General features: G+C 35.2%; 1 protein-coding gene across 9 annotated transcripts in view; it reads right to left on the reverse strand.

Annotated features, from left to right (window-relative positions):
- WDR20 (WD repeat domain 20) overlaps positions 1-22,181 on the reverse strand; it is a 94,162-nt gene that overhangs the window by 67,953 nt on the left and 4,028 nt on the right. The window contains exon 2 of one of the 9 annotated variants that reach the window (XM_043985246.1): positions 4,492-4,823. The exons of the other annotated variants lie outside the window; for them this stretch is intronic. Coding sequence (XP_043841181.1) covers positions 4,782-4,823 — 42 coding nt within the window. The 3' untranslated portion in view covers positions 4,492-4,781. Of the gene's footprint in view, positions 1-4,491; positions 4,824-22,181 lie in introns of those variants that run through there. 9 annotated transcript variants of the gene reach the window in all.

The following is a 22,181-nucleotide window of genomic DNA, read 5'->3' on the forward strand; positions in this document are numbered from 1 at the left end:
CAGACTGCATTAATAAAACATTTTTTAAACAAAAAGGGAAAGAGTTTTATCAGCATTTACTGATTATTACTTGTAATTGCATAGAACTGAAGTGGTCTAAATGTCCAATAATAGGGGAATGGTTAAATTAACTCTAGTACATTAATGCAATAATAAGCCATAATGCAATTAAGCTTGACAAGAATATTTAACAAGTAGAAAGATGTTTCTAAAAAAAGTGGAAAAAAATCCAAATAAGAAGAGTAAAAGGGAACAAATGGACAAAAAGTCCTAATGTAAACATAAAGGCAATGCCTAAAAATGTATAGAACATTTTGAGTTTAAATTAATTTACTTAAAGTACCACAACTATTGGTCATTTGATGTTTAGGATTAAATTTATAATAATTTAAAATTTTAAAAATCTTAAAAAGTACTGCATATGATGAAAAGACAGCCACTTATTTCTCTATTAATTATAAGGAAAGGAAAAGAACTCTCAATGTTTATTAAAATGTTATTCTAATTAACACTAGTGGTTAAGCATAGCTAAAAAATAATGAGGGGTCTTATAAACATGCCAGAACTTACACAGTCAAATGAGTGGTGTCATTCTGAGTAGGTACTGTGGGAGACTATACATTGTATTCATTCCAACAATGCTGCCCTACTCAAAATATTTTCAGTACTGCCTTTAAAGTCTATTCAAAGTCATGTAAGAAAACACATGGTCTAATAATAGGAAGGGCTCTGAACTAAGAGTCAAAAGACTGGTTCATGTCAGCTAAATGACTGAAGCATGTAATTTCTTCTCCCTCATCAGTTTCGTCATCTATAAAATGGAGGAGGTGGATCAAATAATCTTAAAGGTCCTTTCCAGATTTAGCATTCTATGAATCTATAAAATAAATTACCTTATTATGAAATAAGTTACCTGAAGTCATATCTTTTTTAAAAAATAAAAAATGGTACTGTCATCTTGATTACCATGGTTGATTTCAAATGATTTCGGGCTGTTTGAAAAAATCAAATCCATCTTTAAAGAACAAAAAATTAATAACCACTGAGGATATTCAAAAGACTATGACACGGGGCAGCTGGGTGGCACAGTGGATAAAGCGCCGGCCCTGGATTCAGGAGTGCCTGGGTTCAAATCCGGCCTCAGACACTTGACACTTGCTGGCTGTGTGACCCTGGGCAAGTCACTTAACCCCCATTGCCCCGCAAAAAAAAAAAAAAAAAAAGACTATGACACATTTTGAAAAATAAAAGAGCTCCAAAATGGTTTTGAGTTTAGGAAACAATGTTGGAATAACAAGTTTCCCAAAATATGTTATATAAAGGAGGTGCTCTTTTGTATATATGAGTTTGGACATGATTGTTTAAAAAAAAAATCAGTCATTATTTCTGCCATTACTTGTGACTGGGCAAATTAACAAATCCTTCTGTACCTCAGTCTCCACATCTGTAAAATAAGGGTGCTGAATCAGAAAAAAATACTCATGAACCAATTAGCAAGATGTTTTTTTTTTCTTTTCAAAAGGCTGACACTGCTTTGGCTCAATTGTTGTCATTTTTATTTCCACACCTAGCTTAACTCCAGGAAAAATAGCGTGCCCTATTTGGGTATAATAACTCAAGCATTATTAATTCCTATAAACAGAAAGACAATGAAAAGTTGTACTTAATTAGTGCTATACAGAGCACCTGGGACTGAGTATGTTACTGCTAATTATACTATTTCTAAAAAAAATTTGTGTCAGTCACAAGTCATGACTAAATAACTAAAAAGAAAATTTTAAAGAAAAAGTAAAGTTGTTAAGTTCTGCTACATCTATCAGTAAATATGACAGAGCACACTACCTTTTGTACAGGAATACCTTACTTTTTAAAAATTTCTAATAGTATTTTATTTCATTTTTTCCAGTTACATGTAAAGATGGTTTTCAACATTCATTTTTATAAGATTTTGAGTTCTAAATTTTTCTCCTCTCTCCTTTCCCTCCCCAAGACAGCAAGCAATCTGATATAGATTATACATGTACAATCATATTAAACATATTTCCACATTAGTCATGCTGTGAAAGAAGAATCAGAACAAAAAGGAAAAACTACAGGAAGGAACAACAACAACAAAAGTGAAAATGGTATGCTTCAATCTGCATTCAGAATCCATAGTTCTTTCTCTGGATATGGATAGCATTTTCTATATTGAGTCTTTTGCAATTGTTTTGGATCACTGTATTTCTTAGAAGAACTAAGTATCACAGCTGATCATCACATGATGTTGCTGTTACTGTGTATAATATTCTCCTGGTTCTGCTCACTTTACCCAGCATTAGTTCATCTAAGTCTGTCCACATTTTTCTGAAATCTGCCTGCTCATCATTTCTTACAGCACAATAATATTCTATTACATTTATATACCACAACGTATTCAGCCATTCCCCAATTCATGGGTATCCCCATAATTTCCAATTCTTTCCCACTGTAAAAAGAATGCCTGACTTTTCATAATAAACTTTAAATGACTGAGAAAGGTTTGCAAATGAAGGGGTCCATTCCCAGCATTATACCCTGGACACTTGAGTGAATCTCAGGTCCTTTCTAGTTCTAAAATTCTGTAGTTTTAAGGATCTAATTAATTAGCCCAATTAGCTAGCAAAAATTAATCAACCAGGTAAAATTACTAGTAAAATATTTGTTACACTACTATACAGTTTATATTCAATAGATGATGGTTTTCAAATGTAATACATTTAAGATTTTAATAGCTGTGTCAAAAGGGATAGGTTAAAAACTACAATATGGTTGTAATATCATAGATTCTCAAGAGGTGTAAGGTGCCCCAGAATTCAACCAATAAGAAATCTACTCTACATTTCCATCAACTAATTATTCAGTTTGTCTCACTACCTGTATAACCTTTGCAAATCTTTTAAGCTCTATGGGCCTCAGTTTCCTCATATGTAAAATCTAGGAGTTAGATTAAATTATTTCTAAGGTCCTACCCTAGCTCAAAATTTATGATCCTCTAGATGTTTCCAGTGATGAGGTTAGCAAGGTGTAGCCCATTCCACTTTTTGTACAGCTCAAACCAAGTAAATTTTTTAGAAATGGAACAAAGAATACTCAAATATGCAAAATATTGAACATGGTACAGTTACTACTCTAAGTTTATGTTTAATGGGTAGAGTGAATTACACAAACTCAAATACCTATGATTTAAAAAGTGAGCATGATAAAAGTGTAAAGTAGGGGGTCTAGGTAAAATGATCTAAGAAACCTGAGACAGGCATTCACTTTGAGCAGGTGTGGAGATCTGGGAGAAGACTTTGAGAAGGTAGAACCTGAGTTATGTCTTAAAGAAAGAGGAGCAGCAGAGAAGTGGGAACGGAGGGGTGAGAAGAGTCCATTCCAGGAATGAGGAACAACATAAGCATACAACCAAATACAGTTTGGTTGAGATAAGAAATTGGCACCACACTATGTATGGTCTAGAACACTAGGATTAGGACTACCAAGCAGAATATTAAAACAAAAACTATCAATAAAAATTACTTTAAAAACTTCTGTCCTAAAACATTGCTATAAAAACTATAATTAGTATTTAATTTTAACCTGTATATATAATATATATATGTATATGTATATATATATACACACGCACACATTTTTTCATTGTACCTAGAAAATACAATGTTTTGAGTGTACATCAAGGTAATATGGCACAGTGGCTATGTCATTTAAACCTCGTAAGTGCTGAGCAACTCTTTATGAGACTATAAAATATAGAGGAGGTGCTTACTTGTACTGGTAGAATTTCTTCACTAGCTCAGGGAAATCACAGGTCCAGTTTCTATTCCTGTCTAATGAGCATATAAATGAGGCATTATACATTTTTATATAAATCTATATCAAGCCCCACCCAAAATTTACTGGATTTCATATGAGGAATCTTAACTGTAAAATGTCACAATTTTTCTAAATTCTCTTGAATTATATCAGGCTATTTATTTACTAAGCCACCTAGATAAAATTGTATTCATGTGATTTTGGCAAAACTATTTAGTTGCTGGCTTTTGAAAAATAGCTAGTATTTAAAATAAATTTTACTCAGCTCACAAATCTAATAAAATGAGCATTTGTTCTGAATTTAATTCAATTTATAGTTTACTTTATACTATGTATGAGATTATCTACACATAATTCCCAAAGTTCACTTTACCAAAATTTAAAACATATCTCCAAGTCTTTTTTTTAAGTAATAAACATTTTTATTTATAGTTTTGAGTTCCAATTTTTATCCCTCCTTCCCTCCCCCCTCACTGAGGCGGTAAGCAATCACATATGAGTTACACATGTATGATCATGTAAAACTTTACCATATTAGTAATTTTGTACAAGAAAACTTGATAAAAAGAAAAAATGAAAGTGAAAAATAGCATGCTTCAGTCTGTGTTCCATCAGTATCAGTTCTTTCTTTGGAGGTGGATAGTATGTTTCATCAATAGTACTTTGGGATTGTCTTGGATCATTGTATTGTTAAGATGTGACTCCAGCATGGAGCAAATCAAAGGGAAATTGTTCGGGCTTCATAATTGAAAAATAAGACGGAGAGATGGTTTTTTATTCCCATGTCTGCAACGGACTCATTTTGTGACTCTGGTTAAGTCACATCTTTTGTGCCCTGATTCTTTCTTTAGGAGATGCTGTTGATACAGCCACTGTAAGGGCTTGGCATGAGATGCTTCAGATGCCCCCCAGGGACATCTAAATATCATGTTTAGTGCTCAGTTAAGTCAGATAGACAGAAAGATATGTTTGTGTCTAATGGTAGCCATCTGTAGGACAAGGGATGGGGAGGGAAGACAAAGAAAAAAACTATATGAGAACTTTATTATATATTTAAAAGAAAGAGTAAGTTGTACATAATAGATATGCAGTTTCATGTGCAATCATCTTTTTATTCTATTATGTTATAGGAATGCTTGTGTTATTTCATAAATTAAGAATAAAATTTTTTTTAAAATAGTGAAGGGGGCAGCTAGATGGTGCAATGGATAGAGCACCGGACTGGAGTCAGGAGTACCTGAGTTCAAATCCAGCCTCAGACACTTAACACTTACTAGCTGTGTGACCCTGGGCAAGTCACTTAACCCCAATTGCCTCACTAAAAAAAAAAAATTAAAATTAAAAATAGTTAAGTCATTCACAGTCTTCATCAAACTATATTGCTGTCTCTCTGTACAATGTTCTCTTGGTTCTGCTAACTTCACTATACATCAGTTAATACAAGTCTTTCCAGGTTTTTCTGAAATCATCCTACTTGTCAATAATATTCCATCACTATCATATACCAGAGTTTGTTTAGCCATTCCCCAATTGATGGGCAATCCCTTGACTTCCAATACTTAGCCACCACAAAAAGAGCTGCTATAAATACATATCTCCAAGTTTTAATGGCTAGTTTAGTTAGTTTTGTCCTACTAACAAGTAGAAAAATTATTTGAGTTTTCTACCCAGTCTGGCTTAAAAAAAATTAGCTTATATTTAAATAAGATGCTAGGTCAATCCACAAATCTCCTTTCTCCCACATTTAAAAAGCTAACAGTATGTTGTACATCACTGAGAATACTGAACATAAAAAGAAAACTTAAAATTAAAATTATGGTGAATCTACACCTCAGAGTGGGTGATTTGGAGCAGGTGAGAGATGGAAGAGTTATATACAGAGAAAGACTAAGAAGAGAAAAATAAATGTTTTTTCAGACTGAAAAAGCACAGACTGAGAATGTATATAAGCAAAATTCATAAAACTTTTCACAAACCTTAAATAAAATGAATCAAATCTCATGATAATCTGACGGTGAAACACATTTTTCAATTTGCACAAAGTAAGTTTAAGAGAAGTAAGAATAATTTTACAGTTCAGTGCCACAAAAGGTGGTCAGTCATTGTTGTTCAGTACTGCAGTTATGTCTGGTTCTTTGTAGCCCAGTATGGGGTTTTCTTGGCAAAGATACTGGAGTGGCTTCTCCAATGAATTATGGCAAAGAGAGGTTGAGTGACTTGTCCAGGATCACAGAGCTAGTGAGTGTCTTGGGCTGGATTTGAACTCTGGTCTTCCTGACTCTAGGTCCAATATATCCACTGAGCTACCTACCTAGCTATCCATCTCCACAAGAGATGGGAGATCTAAGCAAAACAAAAAACAAACAAATAAAAAAACTTCTTAAAAATACTTGGCGGAGGTGGGGGAGGGGGCAGCTAGGTGGCACAGTGGATAAAGCACTGGCTCTGGATTCAGGAAGACCTGAGTTCAAATATGGCCTCAGACACTTGACACTTACTACCTGTGTGACCCTGGACAAGTCACTTAACCCTCATTGTACCCCCCCACATGCCCCCCAAAAGGCACTTGGGTAAATTAATGAATGAAAGCTGAGTTATGATTACTAAAAGTAAGGAAAGACTTGACTTCTAAGATTGAAATCAGGGAAGCAAAAAAAAAATTTTTTTAGACAGACCAATCTATGTGGAAATGGATATAGCCCAGGTGTGGCAAATCCTTTGTGGCCCCGTTATTGACAACGATAGTGAGCAAAGGAGTAACCAAGATGAAGTTAGCAAAATGGAGGGGAGATCAAGGGCACAGATGATCTATTACATAGATCAGGTATTCTTGACCTGAGATCAGTACATTTAAAAAATGTTTATAACTAATTTTTTTAAATGGCTTCCTTTGTAATCATACATATTTTATGTATTTAAAAACATTATTCTGATAAGGGGTCCAAAAACTTAATCGAATTGCTGTGTGACCCTGGGTAAGTCACTTTACCTCTGTTAGCCTTAATCCACTGGAGAAGAAAATGGTAAACCACTCTAGTATCTTTGCCAACAAAACCCCATGGAGGGGGGTGTCTAGGTGGCGCAGTGGATAAAGCACCGGCCCTGGATTCAGGAGTACCTGGGTTCAAATCCGGCCTCAGACACTTGACACTTACTAGCTGTGTGACCCTGGGCAAGTCACTTAACCCCCATTGCCCCACCAAAACAAACAAACAAACAAAAAACCCATGGAGAGCACTGGTGTGCTATGGTCCGTGGGGTCACAAAGAGTCGAACATGACTGAACAACAGAAATATTAAATGCATCTTTTATTGACCATAGTACAATAAAAATTACATCCAATAAAGAGTCTTTGAAGCATAGATTGAAAATTAACTGGAAACTAAATAACTTAATCCCAAAGAATAAGTCCAATAATAAATTATAGAAATAATAATTTTATTAAAGATAATTAGAACATTGAGACAACATACCAAAATTTGTGGGATGCTACGGAAACTCTATGTAGTAGGGAAAAATTTCTCTCTAAATGCTTAAATCAATAAAAGAAAGAGCAGATCAACAGATATGGTGTACCACTAAAAAAACCAACCCAACAACAATCTAGAAAACCAACAAATTAAAAACTCATAATTAAACACCAAAATAGAAATCCTGAAAAATCAAAGGAGAGTAACAAAACTGAAAATAAAGAAATAAACATTAAACTAATAAATAAAAGTAGGAGCAAGATTTGGGGGGAAAAAATAAATAAGCCACAGGCTAATTTGATTTTTAAAAAGAAAACTAAATTACCAAATAAAAATAAAATAAAATTACTAAATAAAATGAAAAAGGTAAATTCATAACCAAAGAAGAAGAAATAAAAGCAATCATTAGGAGCTATTTTGCCCAACTATCTGTCAATAAAATTGGCAATCTAAATAAAATGGATGAATAGTTACAAAAATATAAATTACCCAGATTAATAGAATAAGAAATAGAATACTTAAATAACTACATTTTAGGAAAAGAAATTAAACATATGATACATGAATTCCTTAAGGAAAAAAAAACAACAACAATCCAGTAGCAGATGGTTTTACAAGTAAATTCCATCAGTTAAAAATTAATTCTAATGTTATATAAACTGTTTCAGAAACTAGATAAAAAAGTCCTACCAAATTCCTTCTTTGACAAAATATGGTATCGATACTTATAAAACTAGGGAGGGTCAAAACAGAGAAAGAAAACAATGGATAAATCCTCCTATTGAATATTAATTTTAATAAATATTCATTTGAAAAATTTTAAATAAAATACTAGCAAGGAGATTACATCAATATGTCACAAAGATCAAACACTATGACCAGGCTAGAATTTTTCTACTAATGTAGGGCTGGTTTGCTATCAGGAAAACTGTAAGCATAATTGGCCATATTAACAAAAAAATGTTATGATTATTTCAATAGATGCATCAATATCATGCCCTTTCCTTTCCCCAGAAAGCACAAGAATAAATGGAGCTTTCCTAGAAATAAGCAGCAGCTATCTAAAACTAAGAGCAAGCATTATCTAATAATGGGGATAAGATCAGGACTGAAGCAAGGATGCTCGTTATCATCACTATTATTCAATACTATACTAGAAATGCTAGTTATAACAATAAGAAAAAGAAACAGAAGGAATTAGAACAGTCAATGAGGAAACAAACCTATCATTCTTTGCAGACAATATAAGGATATACTTAGAAAATCAACTAAAAAAACTAGCTGAAAGTTAACAACTTCAGCGAAAATTGCAGGATATAAAATAAACCTATCTAAATCAGCATTTCTATATATTACTAACAAAGTTCTGCAGGAAGAAACAGAAAGAGAAAATTAAAATAACTACAGGGAATGGCTGAACAAATTGTGTTATGTGATTATGATAGAATACTATTGTGCTATAAGAAATGATGAGCAGAATGCTTTCAGAAAAACCCAGAAAGACTTATGTGAGCTGATACAAAGTGTACTGTATACAAAGTAACAGCAATACTGTGAGATGATCAGCTGTGAAAGACTTAGCCATTCTCAGAAATACAATGATCCAAGACAACTCTGAAGGACTTATGATGAAAAATACTATCCATCCCCAGAAAAAGAACCGATGGTGGCTGAATACAGATTGAAGCATAATTTTGGGGGGGAGGGGGCAGGGCAATGAGGGGTTAAGTGACTTGCCCAGGGTCACATAGCTAGTAATTGCCAAAGGTCGGATTTGAACTCAGGTGCTCCTAAATCCAGGGCCAATGCTTTATCCACTGTGCCACCTAGCTGCCCCATAATTTTTTTTTACTTTATTTTTCTTGAAGTTTTTTGTCTGTTTTCTTTTACAACATGACTAATATGGAAATGTTTTACATGACTACACATGTATAACCTATATCGAATTGCTTGCCTTCTCAAAGGGGGAGAAAATTTGAAACTCAAAGTTTTAAAAACAGATGTTAAAATTGTTTTTACATGTAACTGGGGGAAAAATAAAATACTAAATAAAGAAAATATTTTAAAAATAACTACAGACAGTAGAAAATACTTGGAAGTATGCTAAGACACACACAGGAACTATATGAACACAATTACAAGATAGTCTTCTTACAAATAAATACATCTAAATAAAAGGAAAACTATTGCTCATAAGTAGGCTGATAACACACACACACACACACACATATATTATAAAAATGACAATACTAGGGGCAGCTAGGGACAGCTAGGTGGCGCAGTGGATAGAGCGCCGGCCCTGGAGTCAGGAGTACCTGAGTTCAAATCTGGCCTCAGACACTTAACACTTATTAGCTGTGTGACCCTGGGCAAGTCACTTAACCCCAACTGCCTCGAAAGAAAGAAAGAAAGAAAGAAAGAAAGAAAGAAAGAAAGAAAGAAAGAAAGAAAGAAAGAAAGAAAGAAAGAAAGAAAGAAAGAAAGAAAGAAAGAAAGAAAGAAAGAAAGAAGCAAATAAGGGGTAGCTGGGTGGCGCGGTGGATAAAGCACTGGCCCTGGATTCAGGAGGACCTGAGTACAAATCCATCCCCAGACACTTGACACTAGCTGTGTGACCCTGGGCAAGTCACTTAACCACAAGTGCCCCACCAAAAAAAAAAAGCAAATAAGCACAAAAACCTTGAGCTTTAAAAACCCAAAGATTTCCACTACTCGGACAAGAATTCACTATTTGACAAAAACTTCTGGGAATACTAGAAAGCAGCTTCACAAAAACTAGGCGTAGATTTACATCTCATACTGTATACCAAGATAAGTTCAAAATGGATTCATGATTTAGATATAAATGGTGACATTATAAGACAGCTCATGTCGCATGGAAAAAATTACCTGTCAGATCTATGGATGACCAAGCAAGAGACAGAGATTCATGGGAGGTAAAATAAATCATTTTCATTACAAAAATTAAACATTTTGCACAAACAGAACAAACATAGCTAATATCAGAAAAGAAGGAAACAAAACAAAAAAATCCTTGCAGGAAGGTTCTCTGAGAAAAATCTTATTTTTAAGATACAGAGAGAAATTAGTCAAATTTACCAGAATAACAGCTATTATCCAATTGATAAATGGCTGAAAGATATGAATAGCTTGGATTTTATCCTCTGAAAACTGCCTATCAATAGCCATATGAAAACACAATCTAAATCACTAATAATTAGAGAAATGTAAATTAAAACAACTCTGAGGTACCACCTCACACCCATCAGATTGGCTAAGTTGACCAAAAAAAATGACAAATGCTGGTGGAGCTGTGTGAAAACAGTTACACTAATGCACTATTGGTGAAGCTGTGAAGTAGTCCAACCTTTGCGAAAAGCAATTTGGAATTATGCCCCAAAAGCTATTATACTGCGCATACCCTTTGACTCAGCAATATTGATACTAGGTCTGATACTACAAAGTATTCAAAGACAGAGGAAAAGGACTCATACGTACAAAAATATTTATAGCAGCTCTTTTCCTGGTGGCAAAGAATTGGAAACTAAGGAGATGCCAATCAAATGGCTGAACAAATTATGGTGTATGAATGGGATTAGAATACTATTGTGCTGTAAGAATTATGAAGGGGATGGTTTCTCAAAAATCTGGGAAAAGTCATATGAATAAAGTGAAGTGGGCAGAACCAAGAGATCAATTTATACAGTACCAGCAATAATGTAAAGGAAATCAACTTTGAAGACCTGGCTGATCAACATGACCAATCACTACAAATAACTCATGATATAATACACTATCCTCTTCCAGATAGAGAGCTACTGGCCTCAAAGAGTAGACTGAAGCATATTTCCTTCTTTCTTCTTTCTTTTTTTGGACATGGCTAGTGCAAGAATTTGTTTTACATGACAATACATATTTGTAATGGATTTTGTTTTTCTTGCCTTCTCTAAGGGTGAGAATGTAGAGAGAGGGAAGAGGGACAGAATATGAAACTAAAAATAAAACAAAAATTTAAAAACCACATAATTTTACTGGCTAAAAACCATAACCAAAAGATGATACCATATTTCAAGAAATCTTAAAACTGCTCTTAGAACAAGAGGGAAAGTAGAAATTCAAAAAATCCATGAGTCACCTTCTGAAAGAATATCCTTCTCCCCAAATGAAAATTCCCAGGAACATTATAGCCAAAATTCAGGACTTCCATATTAGAAGAGGAGGGGGAAAAAAACAAGCAGCCAGAAAGAAAAAAAACAAAACCCAAATGCTGAGAAGCCACAATCAGAATAATAAATGATTCAGCAGCTGTCACTATAAAGGAACTTAGAATGAGATTCTAGAAAGTTGAAGTATGTATATATATATGTGTATATATATATATATATAATATATATATATATATACACACATACACACACACACGAATAATGTGGCCAGTAAAACTGAATATAATTCTAACAACAACAAAAAAACCAAACCTGTTAAATGAAAGACTTCCAAGCATTCCTGATGAAAAGACCAGAGCTAAATAGAAACTTGGAAATACAAAGGAGAAACATGAGAATGTAAACATGAACAAGCAATCACAAGGGACTAAAAAAGATAAAATGTTTACAACCTAAAATTGGGAGAAGTTTCATGTATTGGCTTAGAATTATAGCATCATGATGGGTCACAGAAGGAGTCTATTAGACAGAGGGGCTAGGTGTAGTTTTGCTATGATTTGATGACAGAAGAAGAATGCAAAGGGAAGGCAAAGGAGCAGTACATAGAGGTCAGAAAGAAAGGGAAGGATAGGGAAAATTATCTCACATAATAAGGGTATAAAAGTAGAAGCCTCAAACAAGAAGGAAATCTAAACTGGCCAAAGAAGGGAAGAATAGGCACACAATTGGGTATAAAAATACACTTCACTGAACAAAAAAACAGAAAGGGAAAGGGGAAAGGGGAAAGGAAGGAATAAGAGAAAGGACTGATTAAAGGAAGAACAAACTCAAAGGGAGTGGAAAACAAAGGAAAATTATATGATGGATGGAAATATACAATAAAAAATTATAATGTGGGTGTGGTGAATAGGATGAACTTACCCATAGCAAGATGCACAGGGAGTTAAAATAAGTTACCAGGGCAAAATCTACTATGCTTCAGCCAAAGTAAAAATGAAAGACCAAGACAGAGTCCTATGGCTACCACCCAGCAAAGAAGACTAAGGAAGGGTGGTTGAAGTGAATGTCCAGAAAGAAGAGGTGATCAAGAGAAAGCTGCAGAAATGTTAAGGAGTTTGAAGGCTGAGAAAAGGCCACTGGATTTAACAGTTAAAGAGTTTGTTTCAGAGACAGAACAATTTTAGCTTAGTGTTTAAGTAGGAAGCTAGACCGAACGGGATTGAGATGTGATTGAGTAGCACAGGAAATGGAGCCATTACAATAGTTTGGCTTGAAGAGTAAAAGACAATATCTTGAGGGTATGGCACGGGCACTGAAAACTTTAATATATTTGTAAGTAAAGAGAAAGAACTAACGGTGATAAATAGACAAACTCCTGGAGGAAGAGAGGCTAGGATCAAGGATAGATCATAGAGGTTGGACTTGGTAAGACTCTTAGGGAAAATAATAAAGGAGAAAGGATGAAGATAATGAGGAGTTCAAAATCCATGATGCAAAGGAAAAAACACTGGATTTGTTATCAGAGAACCTGGGTTCAAATCCTAACAATGCCATGTACTACCTGTATGATGGGAATGAGTCAATATCTTTGGGTCTCAGTTTCTTCATCTCTAAAATGAGATGTTTGGACTAGATGATCTCTCAATTCTCTTTCAGCTCTACTAAACCTTTGGGTTTCCTGAAAAGGAAGGTAGTAGAGGCACTGGGAGCCCCTTATGAAATAGTATAGAATGGCTGCTGGAATCACTGAGAAAGAATCAAGAAAGAATAAGAGTTTTCTCCTGCAGTAAGAACGAGGTTGGGGGGAGAGCAGAGGGGAAGGAATGAGCATTTATTATGTGCTTACAATGTGCCAGGTACTTTACAAATATCTCATTTGATCTTGAAAACAATCCTGTGAGGTAGGTGCTATTATTATGCCCATTTTACATTTAAAGAAACTGAGGCAGGCAGAGACTAAGTGTCCAGGGTCACATAGGTAGTAAGTGTCTAAGGCCCTATTTGACTCAAGTCTTCCTTGAAGGGACTTGGCCAAAATCATTTGGCTAATGTCTGAGGCTACATTTTAATTCTACCTTCCTATCTCCAAACTCAGACTCTATCCACTGAACCATCTTGCTAAATGTAAGAAGGCCTATTTGAGATTAGAAAACATTGAGTCTGTAGTGGAACTGGTCACATAGTGATGACATTCCCTCCTTTTAGCTGTAGGAACAGGAATGAGTAAGGTGCACTGTGGAAATGATCCAGGGTTGAGGATTGTCAGGAAAAAGAACTCCTTCCAATCTTTTCAATCTTCTTACACTTTACTCTCTTCCCAGCATTCTACAATCCAGTACACACTAGCCCATTTGCTGTTTCTCTGTCTCCTGATTTTGCGTATTTTCTTTTCTTTTTTTTTTTTTTCCGGTGAGGCAGTTGAGGTTAAGTGACTTGCCCAGAGTCACACAGCTAGTAAGTGTCAAGTGTCTGAGGTTGGATTTGAATTCAGGTCCTCCTGAATCCAAGGCCAGTGCTTTATCCACTGCTCCACCTAGCTGCCCCAATTTTGTGTATTTTGAATGGCTGTCTGTCCCCCATGTCTGGAATGTTTTTCTTCCTCCTCCTCTAATTCCTGGCTTTCTTCAAGTTTCAACTAAAATTCCAACTCCTGCAAAAATCCTTTCCTGATTCCATTCAAAATAACTGTAGACAGAGCAGTGGATAGAGCACCGTCCCTGGAGTCAGGAGTACCTGAGTTCAAATTTGGCCTCAGACACTTAACACTTACTAGCTGTGTGACCCTGGGAAAGTTACTTAACCCCAAATGTCTCATTAAAAAACAAAAACAAAACAAAAAAAAACTGTAGACAATATAAAATACTTGGGAGTCTACCTGCCAAGACAAATCCAGGAACTACCTGAACAGAACTATAAAACACTTTTTACAGATCTAAACAACTGGAGAAATAGTAATTGCTCATGGGTAAGCCGAGCCAATATAATAAAAATGACAATCCTACCTAAGTTAGTATATTTATTTAATGCCATACCAATCAAACTATCAAGAAAATATTTTAGGGGCAGCTAGGTGGTGCAGTGGATAAACCACTGGCCCTGGATTCAGGAGTACCTGAGTTCAAATATGGCCTCAGACACTTGACACTTACTAGCTGTGTGACCCCGGGCAAGTCATTTAACCCCCATTGCCCAGCAAAAAAAAAAAAAAAATTTATAGATCTAGAAAAAATAATAACAAAATTCAACTGGAAGAATAAAAGATCAAGGATATCAAGGGAATCAATGAAAAGAAATGCAACTTAAAGAAGGTGGTCTAGCAGTCCCAGATCTCAGGGAAGCTAGGTGGTGCAGTGGATAGAGCACCATCCGGCCTCAGACACTTGACACTTACTAGCTCTGTGACCCTGGGCAAGTCACTTAACCCAAATGCTTCACCAAAAACAAAAAACAACAACAAACAAAAAAACAAATGTCAGATCTCAAACTGTATTATAAAGCAATAATTATCGAAACAATCTGGTACTGGCTAAGGAATAGAGAGGTGGATCAGTGGAACACAATAAGTACAAATTACACTATAGTAAATGACTGTAGTAATCTAGTATATGATAAACCCAAAGATTCAAGCTTTTGGAACAAAAAACTCATTATTTGACAAAAAATGCTGGGAAAACTGGAAAACAGTTTGGCAGAAACTAGGTATAAACAAACATCTAACACCATATACTAAAATGAGGTCAAAATGGGTACATGATTTACACATAAAAGCTGATACCATAAGCAAATTAAGAGAGCACAGAATAGTTTATCAGTCAAATTTATAGGCAGAGGAAGAACTTAGGACCAAAGAAGATTTAGAGAAGAGCAATACAAAATGTAAAATAGGTAATTTTGATTACACAAAACTTAAAAGCTTTTACACAAGCAAAACTTATGTAACAAACATTATAAGGAAAGAAGAAAACTTGGAAAGAATTTTTAAAACAAGTAACTCTGATAAAGGCCTCATTTCTCAAATATATAGAGAACTGAGTCAAATTTATAAAAATACAAATCATTCCTCAATTGATAAAGGATATGGAAATCAAAGGATATGAATAGGCAGTTTTCAGATAAAGAAATCAAAGCTATCTATAGTCATATAAAAAATGCTCTAAATCACTATTGATCAGAGAAATGCAAATTAAAACAACTCTGAGGTCACCACACACTTAGAGTGGCAAATATAACAAAAAATATTGAATGTTGGAGGGGATGTGGGAAAACTGAGATGCTAATCCACTCTTTATAGAGTTATGAACGGATTCAACCATTTCAGAGAGTGATTTGAAACTATGCTCAAAGGGCTATAAAACTCTGCGTACCCTCTGATCCAGCAACACTACTGCTAAGTTTATATCTCAAAGACATCCCAAAACGGAGAAAAAGACCCATTGTACAAAAATATTTATAGCAATTCTTTTCGTGGTGGCTAAGAATTAGAAATCAAAGGAATGCCCATCAACTGGGGAATGGCTAAACAAACTGTGGTATATGACGGTGATGGAATATTGTGAAATGACAAACAGGAAGATTTCAGAAAAACCCGGAAAGACTTCTATGAACTGATATATAGTGAAATGAACAGAACCAGGAAAACACTGTGCACGGTGACAGCAATATTGTTTGATGAAGAACTGTGAATGACTTAACTATTCTCAGCAATACAATGATCCAAGACAATCCCAAAGGATTAAGATAAAGCATACTATCCACCTCAAAAAAAAAAAAAGAATTGATATTGATTAAACACAAACTGAAGCATGCTATTTTTAATTTTTTCTTTTATTCAAGTTTTCTTATATAAAATTATCAATATGGTAATGTTTTACATAACTGCACATGTATAACCTATATCTGATTGCTAGCCGCCTGGGGGGTGGGGGTGGTGAGAGAGGGAAAGGCGGATGGAATTTGGAACTCAAAACTTTAAATAAAAATGTTTATTTTTTTTTCTTTAAGTCCTTTCTGGGTCCCCTTTAAAAAGCCAGTGCCTTTCTTCTAAGATCACTTCTAATTTGTTTAGTCTGTTACCTTGCATGAGCATAGTTGTTCCCCTGTTGTCTCCCCCATGTCTTTCCAGCACACTGCCTGGTATGTAATAAGGACTTAATAAATATTTGTTGACTGTTGACTGAAAAGGGAGTCATAGATAGACGACAGTATATAGTTAAACTGGTTGGTCAACTACAAGATCATGATTGAATAAAGGAAAGGGAGGCAGAGATGAGGTTAGTGAGGATGAAGAGGTTTAGGAGTGAAATAGAAAGAGAGCTAAGACAGGAAATAATGATCAGATGTGACAATACTTTCAGTACTAACAAGCAATGCACAAAATAAGAGTAAGCATTTTCCAAAAAATACCAACTACTCATTAAATGTATTGAAATATAAACTGCAGAAAATAATCCAATACCTCCATCACCTATTTTCCATTCCAAGCAATCTGAATTTTATACTTCCTAAAAAATTAATAAGGTAGTAAGTGATCACCAGCCTCCCCAAAATTGGCTAATAAATTCTGACCCTTGTCTAAGGCTTTGATCAAGACACAAGAATAAATAGCAATTTCCTAAATTAATTTCACAATAAAAAAATTTAAGGTGGAGTTAAAGTCTTCATACTCCTAAACCCAACAAAACTGGCTGATACATTTAGGAAAGTTACATCATTTACTCTTGTTTGCCTCCTAGCTACTAAGAACCCTAGGAGATTGATCAATTGATCTCCCCACCCCCCACGTCCCCCACACAGTCATATATCCAAGGTCAAAGAACCCAAGAAAGCTTAAATTTTATTTTTTCTAAGCCTGATTTAAATGATACAATGATCCTGCCTCAGACATCTGCTAGTATTGAAACAAAACATCTTTGCATCAAAAGTTTGGGGACATTTAGTAAAGTGAAAAAAAAAAAAGAAAGAAAGAAAACAGGAGAGGTTCCCTCATTTTGCAACCCAATATAAAGAATTTCACAATTTATTAAGGAATAAATCATACATATCATGTAAAAAGTGTGTGGGAGAAAAGGCAATCCTAGTACTTAAGTTTTCAACAGTATCCCTCGCTGTCTTAGAATGACAGAATCCTAGAGGGACCTTGGAGGTTACCTAGTCTCACCCAAAGAAGTAATTCCTCAACAACATCCCTAAACAGGTAAGGTGACCATGTCATCTCTGTTTCAACACTTCCAATGAAAAGAAGCTTACTAACTAAACAAGGAAGTCACATCTATTCTGGGGACAACATCAACTGTGAGAGTGTTACTGTTGCTGTCTATTCACTATCCTTCTGACCCTGGAATTGACCTTGGGGGGCTAAATGTGAAGTTGCTTTCAATATAGTAGCTAAAATCACACTTCCTCACATAAAGCATACTCCCAGCATGAAGAGATAGAGAATAGGATCAGGTCTTTAAAAAAGAACAATAGGAAAAAACCAAACCAAAAAAAAAAAAAAAGTAAAGGGGCAGCTAGGTGGCACAGTGGATTGAGCACTGGCCCTGGAGTCAAGAGGACCTGAGTTCAAATCCAGCCTCAGACACTTGACACTTACTAGCTGTGTGACTCTGGGCAAGTCACTTAACCCCAATTGCCTCACCCCCCTCCCCCAAAAAAACCAAAAAAGAATAATAGGAAAGTTTATGATAAACATGGGACATGTCTATCATAAACTTATTTTTATGGTGGACTAGTATAAGAAGTTAGAACTTTTGAAGAACTTTAAGGTTTGCAAAGCACTTTACACATTATCTCATTTGATCCTTAGAACAACCCTGTGAAGAAGTATGCTATGATCTCTATTTTATAGATGAGGAAACTGAGGCTGAGAAAGATTAAGTGACTTGCCCAGACTAGTTTGTGTCTGAGGCAGAATTCAAACTCAAGTCTTCCTAACTTCAAATTATGCACTCTTTCCACCTACTAACAGAGTCACAAGAGTCTTAAAGTTAAAAAATTGTCCAGTTAAACTTCCCATACAAAGCAGGAATCACTAAAAAATAAACCTCTATTGCCTAGGCCAGGGCTTCTTAAACTTTTTCCACTTGTGATTCCTTTTTGCCCAAGAAATTTTTACACAACGCCGGGAGAATATATAGGCATAGAAAATAGGTATATATAAGCTTTTACTGTTGCAAAATTTTTCTCGACTCCTATATTCAGTTACACAACACCAGATGTGATCACAACCCACAGTTTAAGCTAGGGCTCTTTCAAAAACACTCATTCATGTTCCTTAGGATAATTAATACAATATTACGGATAGGACTTGTACCTGATTTCACTGGCATAAGGAACTTCTGTGTGAGGAAATTCCCTATCAATGAAGTGTTAAGGGCTAAAATTCTAGCTAAACTGTCTAAAATATCTAGTGAGTGGTCGCCAGTAAATTATAAGCTTTAGCAAGAGTTAGACTTTTAAGCATTTATTAAGGAGAATAAGAATTTGATAAAGAGAGAAGAAAGGCCTAGATTCAAATCTATTAAAGGGAGAACACATTTCTAGCTCCACTCTCCACCAGAGTCCAGAGGAAAGAGCTTGAGACTGAGCCGCCAGTCTCTTCCTTCTTCCTCCCACTAGCCTGCGTCAGGATGCCAAAGAAAAGACTCCTGGTATTGCCCTCAAAGACCTTCGCTTCATGGGCGGAACTCTTCTACAGTAAGTCTCCAGCAGGTGGTGTCATTCCAATCGTTACAGAAGGTCAGGATGTTCTCTGCATTTTTATAGTTTTAGAGAGTTGATCAGGGTCACACAGTCAATTTATGTCATAGACAAGATGAACTCATTCGAACCCAGATTTTTCTGACTCTAAGGCCAGCTCTCTATCTGCTCCCTCATGCTGCTCAAAACAGAAAAGAGGAAGTTTCACTGTTGGCATTATGCTAATTTGCATAATATGTGCTAGTTTTACCATCATATATTAAATGCACAAAATAGTCAAAGTTTAATTGTTCTGTTCCAAGTATGCCACTATAAGGGGCTAAAATTCTAGCTGGTCTGTCTAAAATATCTAATGAGTGGTCGCCAATAAATTATAAGCTTTAGCAAGAGTTAAGACTTTTAAGCATTTATTAAGGAGAATAAGAATTTGGTGAAGAGAGAAAGAGGCCTAGATTCAGCTATCTATCTCAGGAAGCTCGCATTTCTGCTCCACTCTCCAAGAGAGTCCTAATGAAAGAGACCGAGAGTACCAGCCTCACCCCTTCTTTCTCCCACAAGCCTCCTGTGAAACTAGGAACATCCCATCCACATCCACACAGCTCCAAGCTAATTGGCTGGTAGCTTTGATAGACAGTACCCACGAGCAAACATCACTTCCTGACACCAAGGAAAAGCCGCATGGCTTGCCCTCAGATGCCTTCTCCTCATGGCTCAGCTTTCCTACAGTAACTTTCCAGCAGGTGGCATCACTCCAATTGTTACAACACTTTTGTAAATACAAAAGGTCATAAAGTTTACTAATACTTTTTTCTAAAGCTTAAATCTTTTTTTTTTTAGTAAAAATGTATATTTAAATATTTTTCCTTTTAATTATTCTGAATGACAGACATCAACAAATATGAACATTTCCCTACACAAAGAAGGGGGGGAAAAGGCCATCATGAATCCCTACTACTACAGTTTGGCAGGTTTTGTGCATATTTTAAATTTAAACTTGTAGTTCCAATGCTATACTGCTTGTCTGTGTCCCCTTATCACATTCCTTTTGCTCTCTTATTTTTAAAGTTTATGCCTCAATAAAGTACAATGCAGCAGTACAAAAATGTAAGCATATTTAATAAACCTATTTTACTCACAAATCTCATAAATCTAAAGCTTAGAGATAAAAATTAAGCCAGAGAAACTTTCCCAATCTAATATTTGCAAAGGTGTGCCATTAGCTATTCATTTCGATATTAATCCAGTAGGAAATATGATAGGAAATAGTATATAAAATTAGTCTATGACGCTATTTGATTTACTTTTCATGAAATTCCATTATTTCATTTTCTCTTACTCTACAGCTTTCAAGTTCAAAGTCAATTTGCCAGCTATCAATACTATAAAAAGTAAGCCAATGAGACAAGTTATTATATATAATGTTAAATTGTTTTAGGCACTGATCCAATATCATGCTCAGTCTTAGTACTTTTTTTTTGAACTGGGATAACACAAATGAACACCAAAAAGTAAATATGCTAAATACAATTTTTAAAAACTTAAAACATAGCTAATAAAAGAAAATGTCTTTAATCAATGTGGCTAATGTAATACTTATCCTGAAATAAGAAGCTACTTTAGAGCTCAACTCAACACACTAAGATGAAAGACCCTATCACTGGCTACGGTCTTGTTCCAGGGACATATTTTCCATAAATATGCTTTGCTTTTGGCCTAAACAAAACAATTTGGGGAATTCTTGATTTCACTTTTAGTTACACCAATCATTAAATTTGCTTCTATCCCACTACTTCTGAGCTTAAAATAATTCACTTAATTGTCAATTTTTAATGCAAATACTAGTAACTTACAGAGAAAAAAAAATCCATATAAAAGTCACAGATATCTAAAATCAGTGACTGATTTATATTACCAATCAACAAGCATTTAATTAAGTAGTGCACAGTATGTGATAGGTACCTTAAGACAGAAGTGCCAGATTCCCTGTTAAACAGGAAGACATGTACATATATAAAAACATATATAGAATAAGTATAAAATAAATACAAAGACAGTTGTGGGAATGCAGACACAAGCAGCTTGGGATGGATGAGTGGATGAAGAAAGGCTTTATGTAGAAAGTGATGTTTGGCTCAAAGGAAATAAGGGATTCCCAAAGGTCAACATGAGGAAGGAGTGAATTCTAGGCATGAAGGACAGTCAGTGCAATGTCAGTAAGATGGAAGCTTTATGAAAACAGCAAGGAAGACAGTACAGCTAGACTAGAAAGTGAGGGAAGAGGAGTAAATGTAAGAAGGCTAGAAAAGTAGGAAGGAGTCATGTTGTGCAGAGTTTTAACTACCAAACAGTAAAGTTTATAGATCTAAGAGGTCAATCGGAGTCCCCAGAGTTTATTTAAATAGGAGAGTAACATGGTCAGATCTACATATTAGAAAAATCACTCTGGAGGTTGTGAAAATGATGAATCAGAAGGAGAGACTTCAGGTAGGGAAACTAAATAAGATAATATTGAAGCAGTGGAAACTAGAGGTGATGAAAACTTGGATTAGGGGAATGCCTGTGTGAGTGGAAAACAGGGAAAAACAAGAGAGATATTGTAATGATAGAAATGACAAGATCTGGCAAGTGCTTGGATATGGGGGCACCAAAGATGAGTGGAGTCAAAGATGACTCCAAGCTTGCAAATCTGGATGTTAGAAACATAGTGGTACTCTCAACAGTAATAGTTCAGAAGAGGGATAGATTTGGGGGTAAAGATGGTGAGTTCTGTTTTGAACACCTACAGTTTGAGATACCTACAAGATAAACAGTTGGAGGTGCACGGCTAGAGTTCAAGAGACAAACTAAGACTGGATATTGAGTTCTAGGAGTCATCTGCATTGAGATAATAATTGAATCCATGGGTGTAAATAAGGTTGTCAAAAGACCGTATAGAGAAATGAGCCTTTGGAAAACATCCAGATTTAGAGTGCATAAAATGGATGATGAACCAGGGAAGAAGGGTGAGAAGGG

Source organism: Dromiciops gliroides, chromosome 2 (assembly GCF_019393635.1).
Source record: "Dromiciops gliroides isolate mDroGli1 chromosome 2, mDroGli1.pri, whole genome shotgun sequence".
Classification (NCBI taxonomy): domain Eukaryota; kingdom Metazoa; phylum Chordata; class Mammalia; order Microbiotheria; family Microbiotheriidae; genus Dromiciops; species Dromiciops gliroides.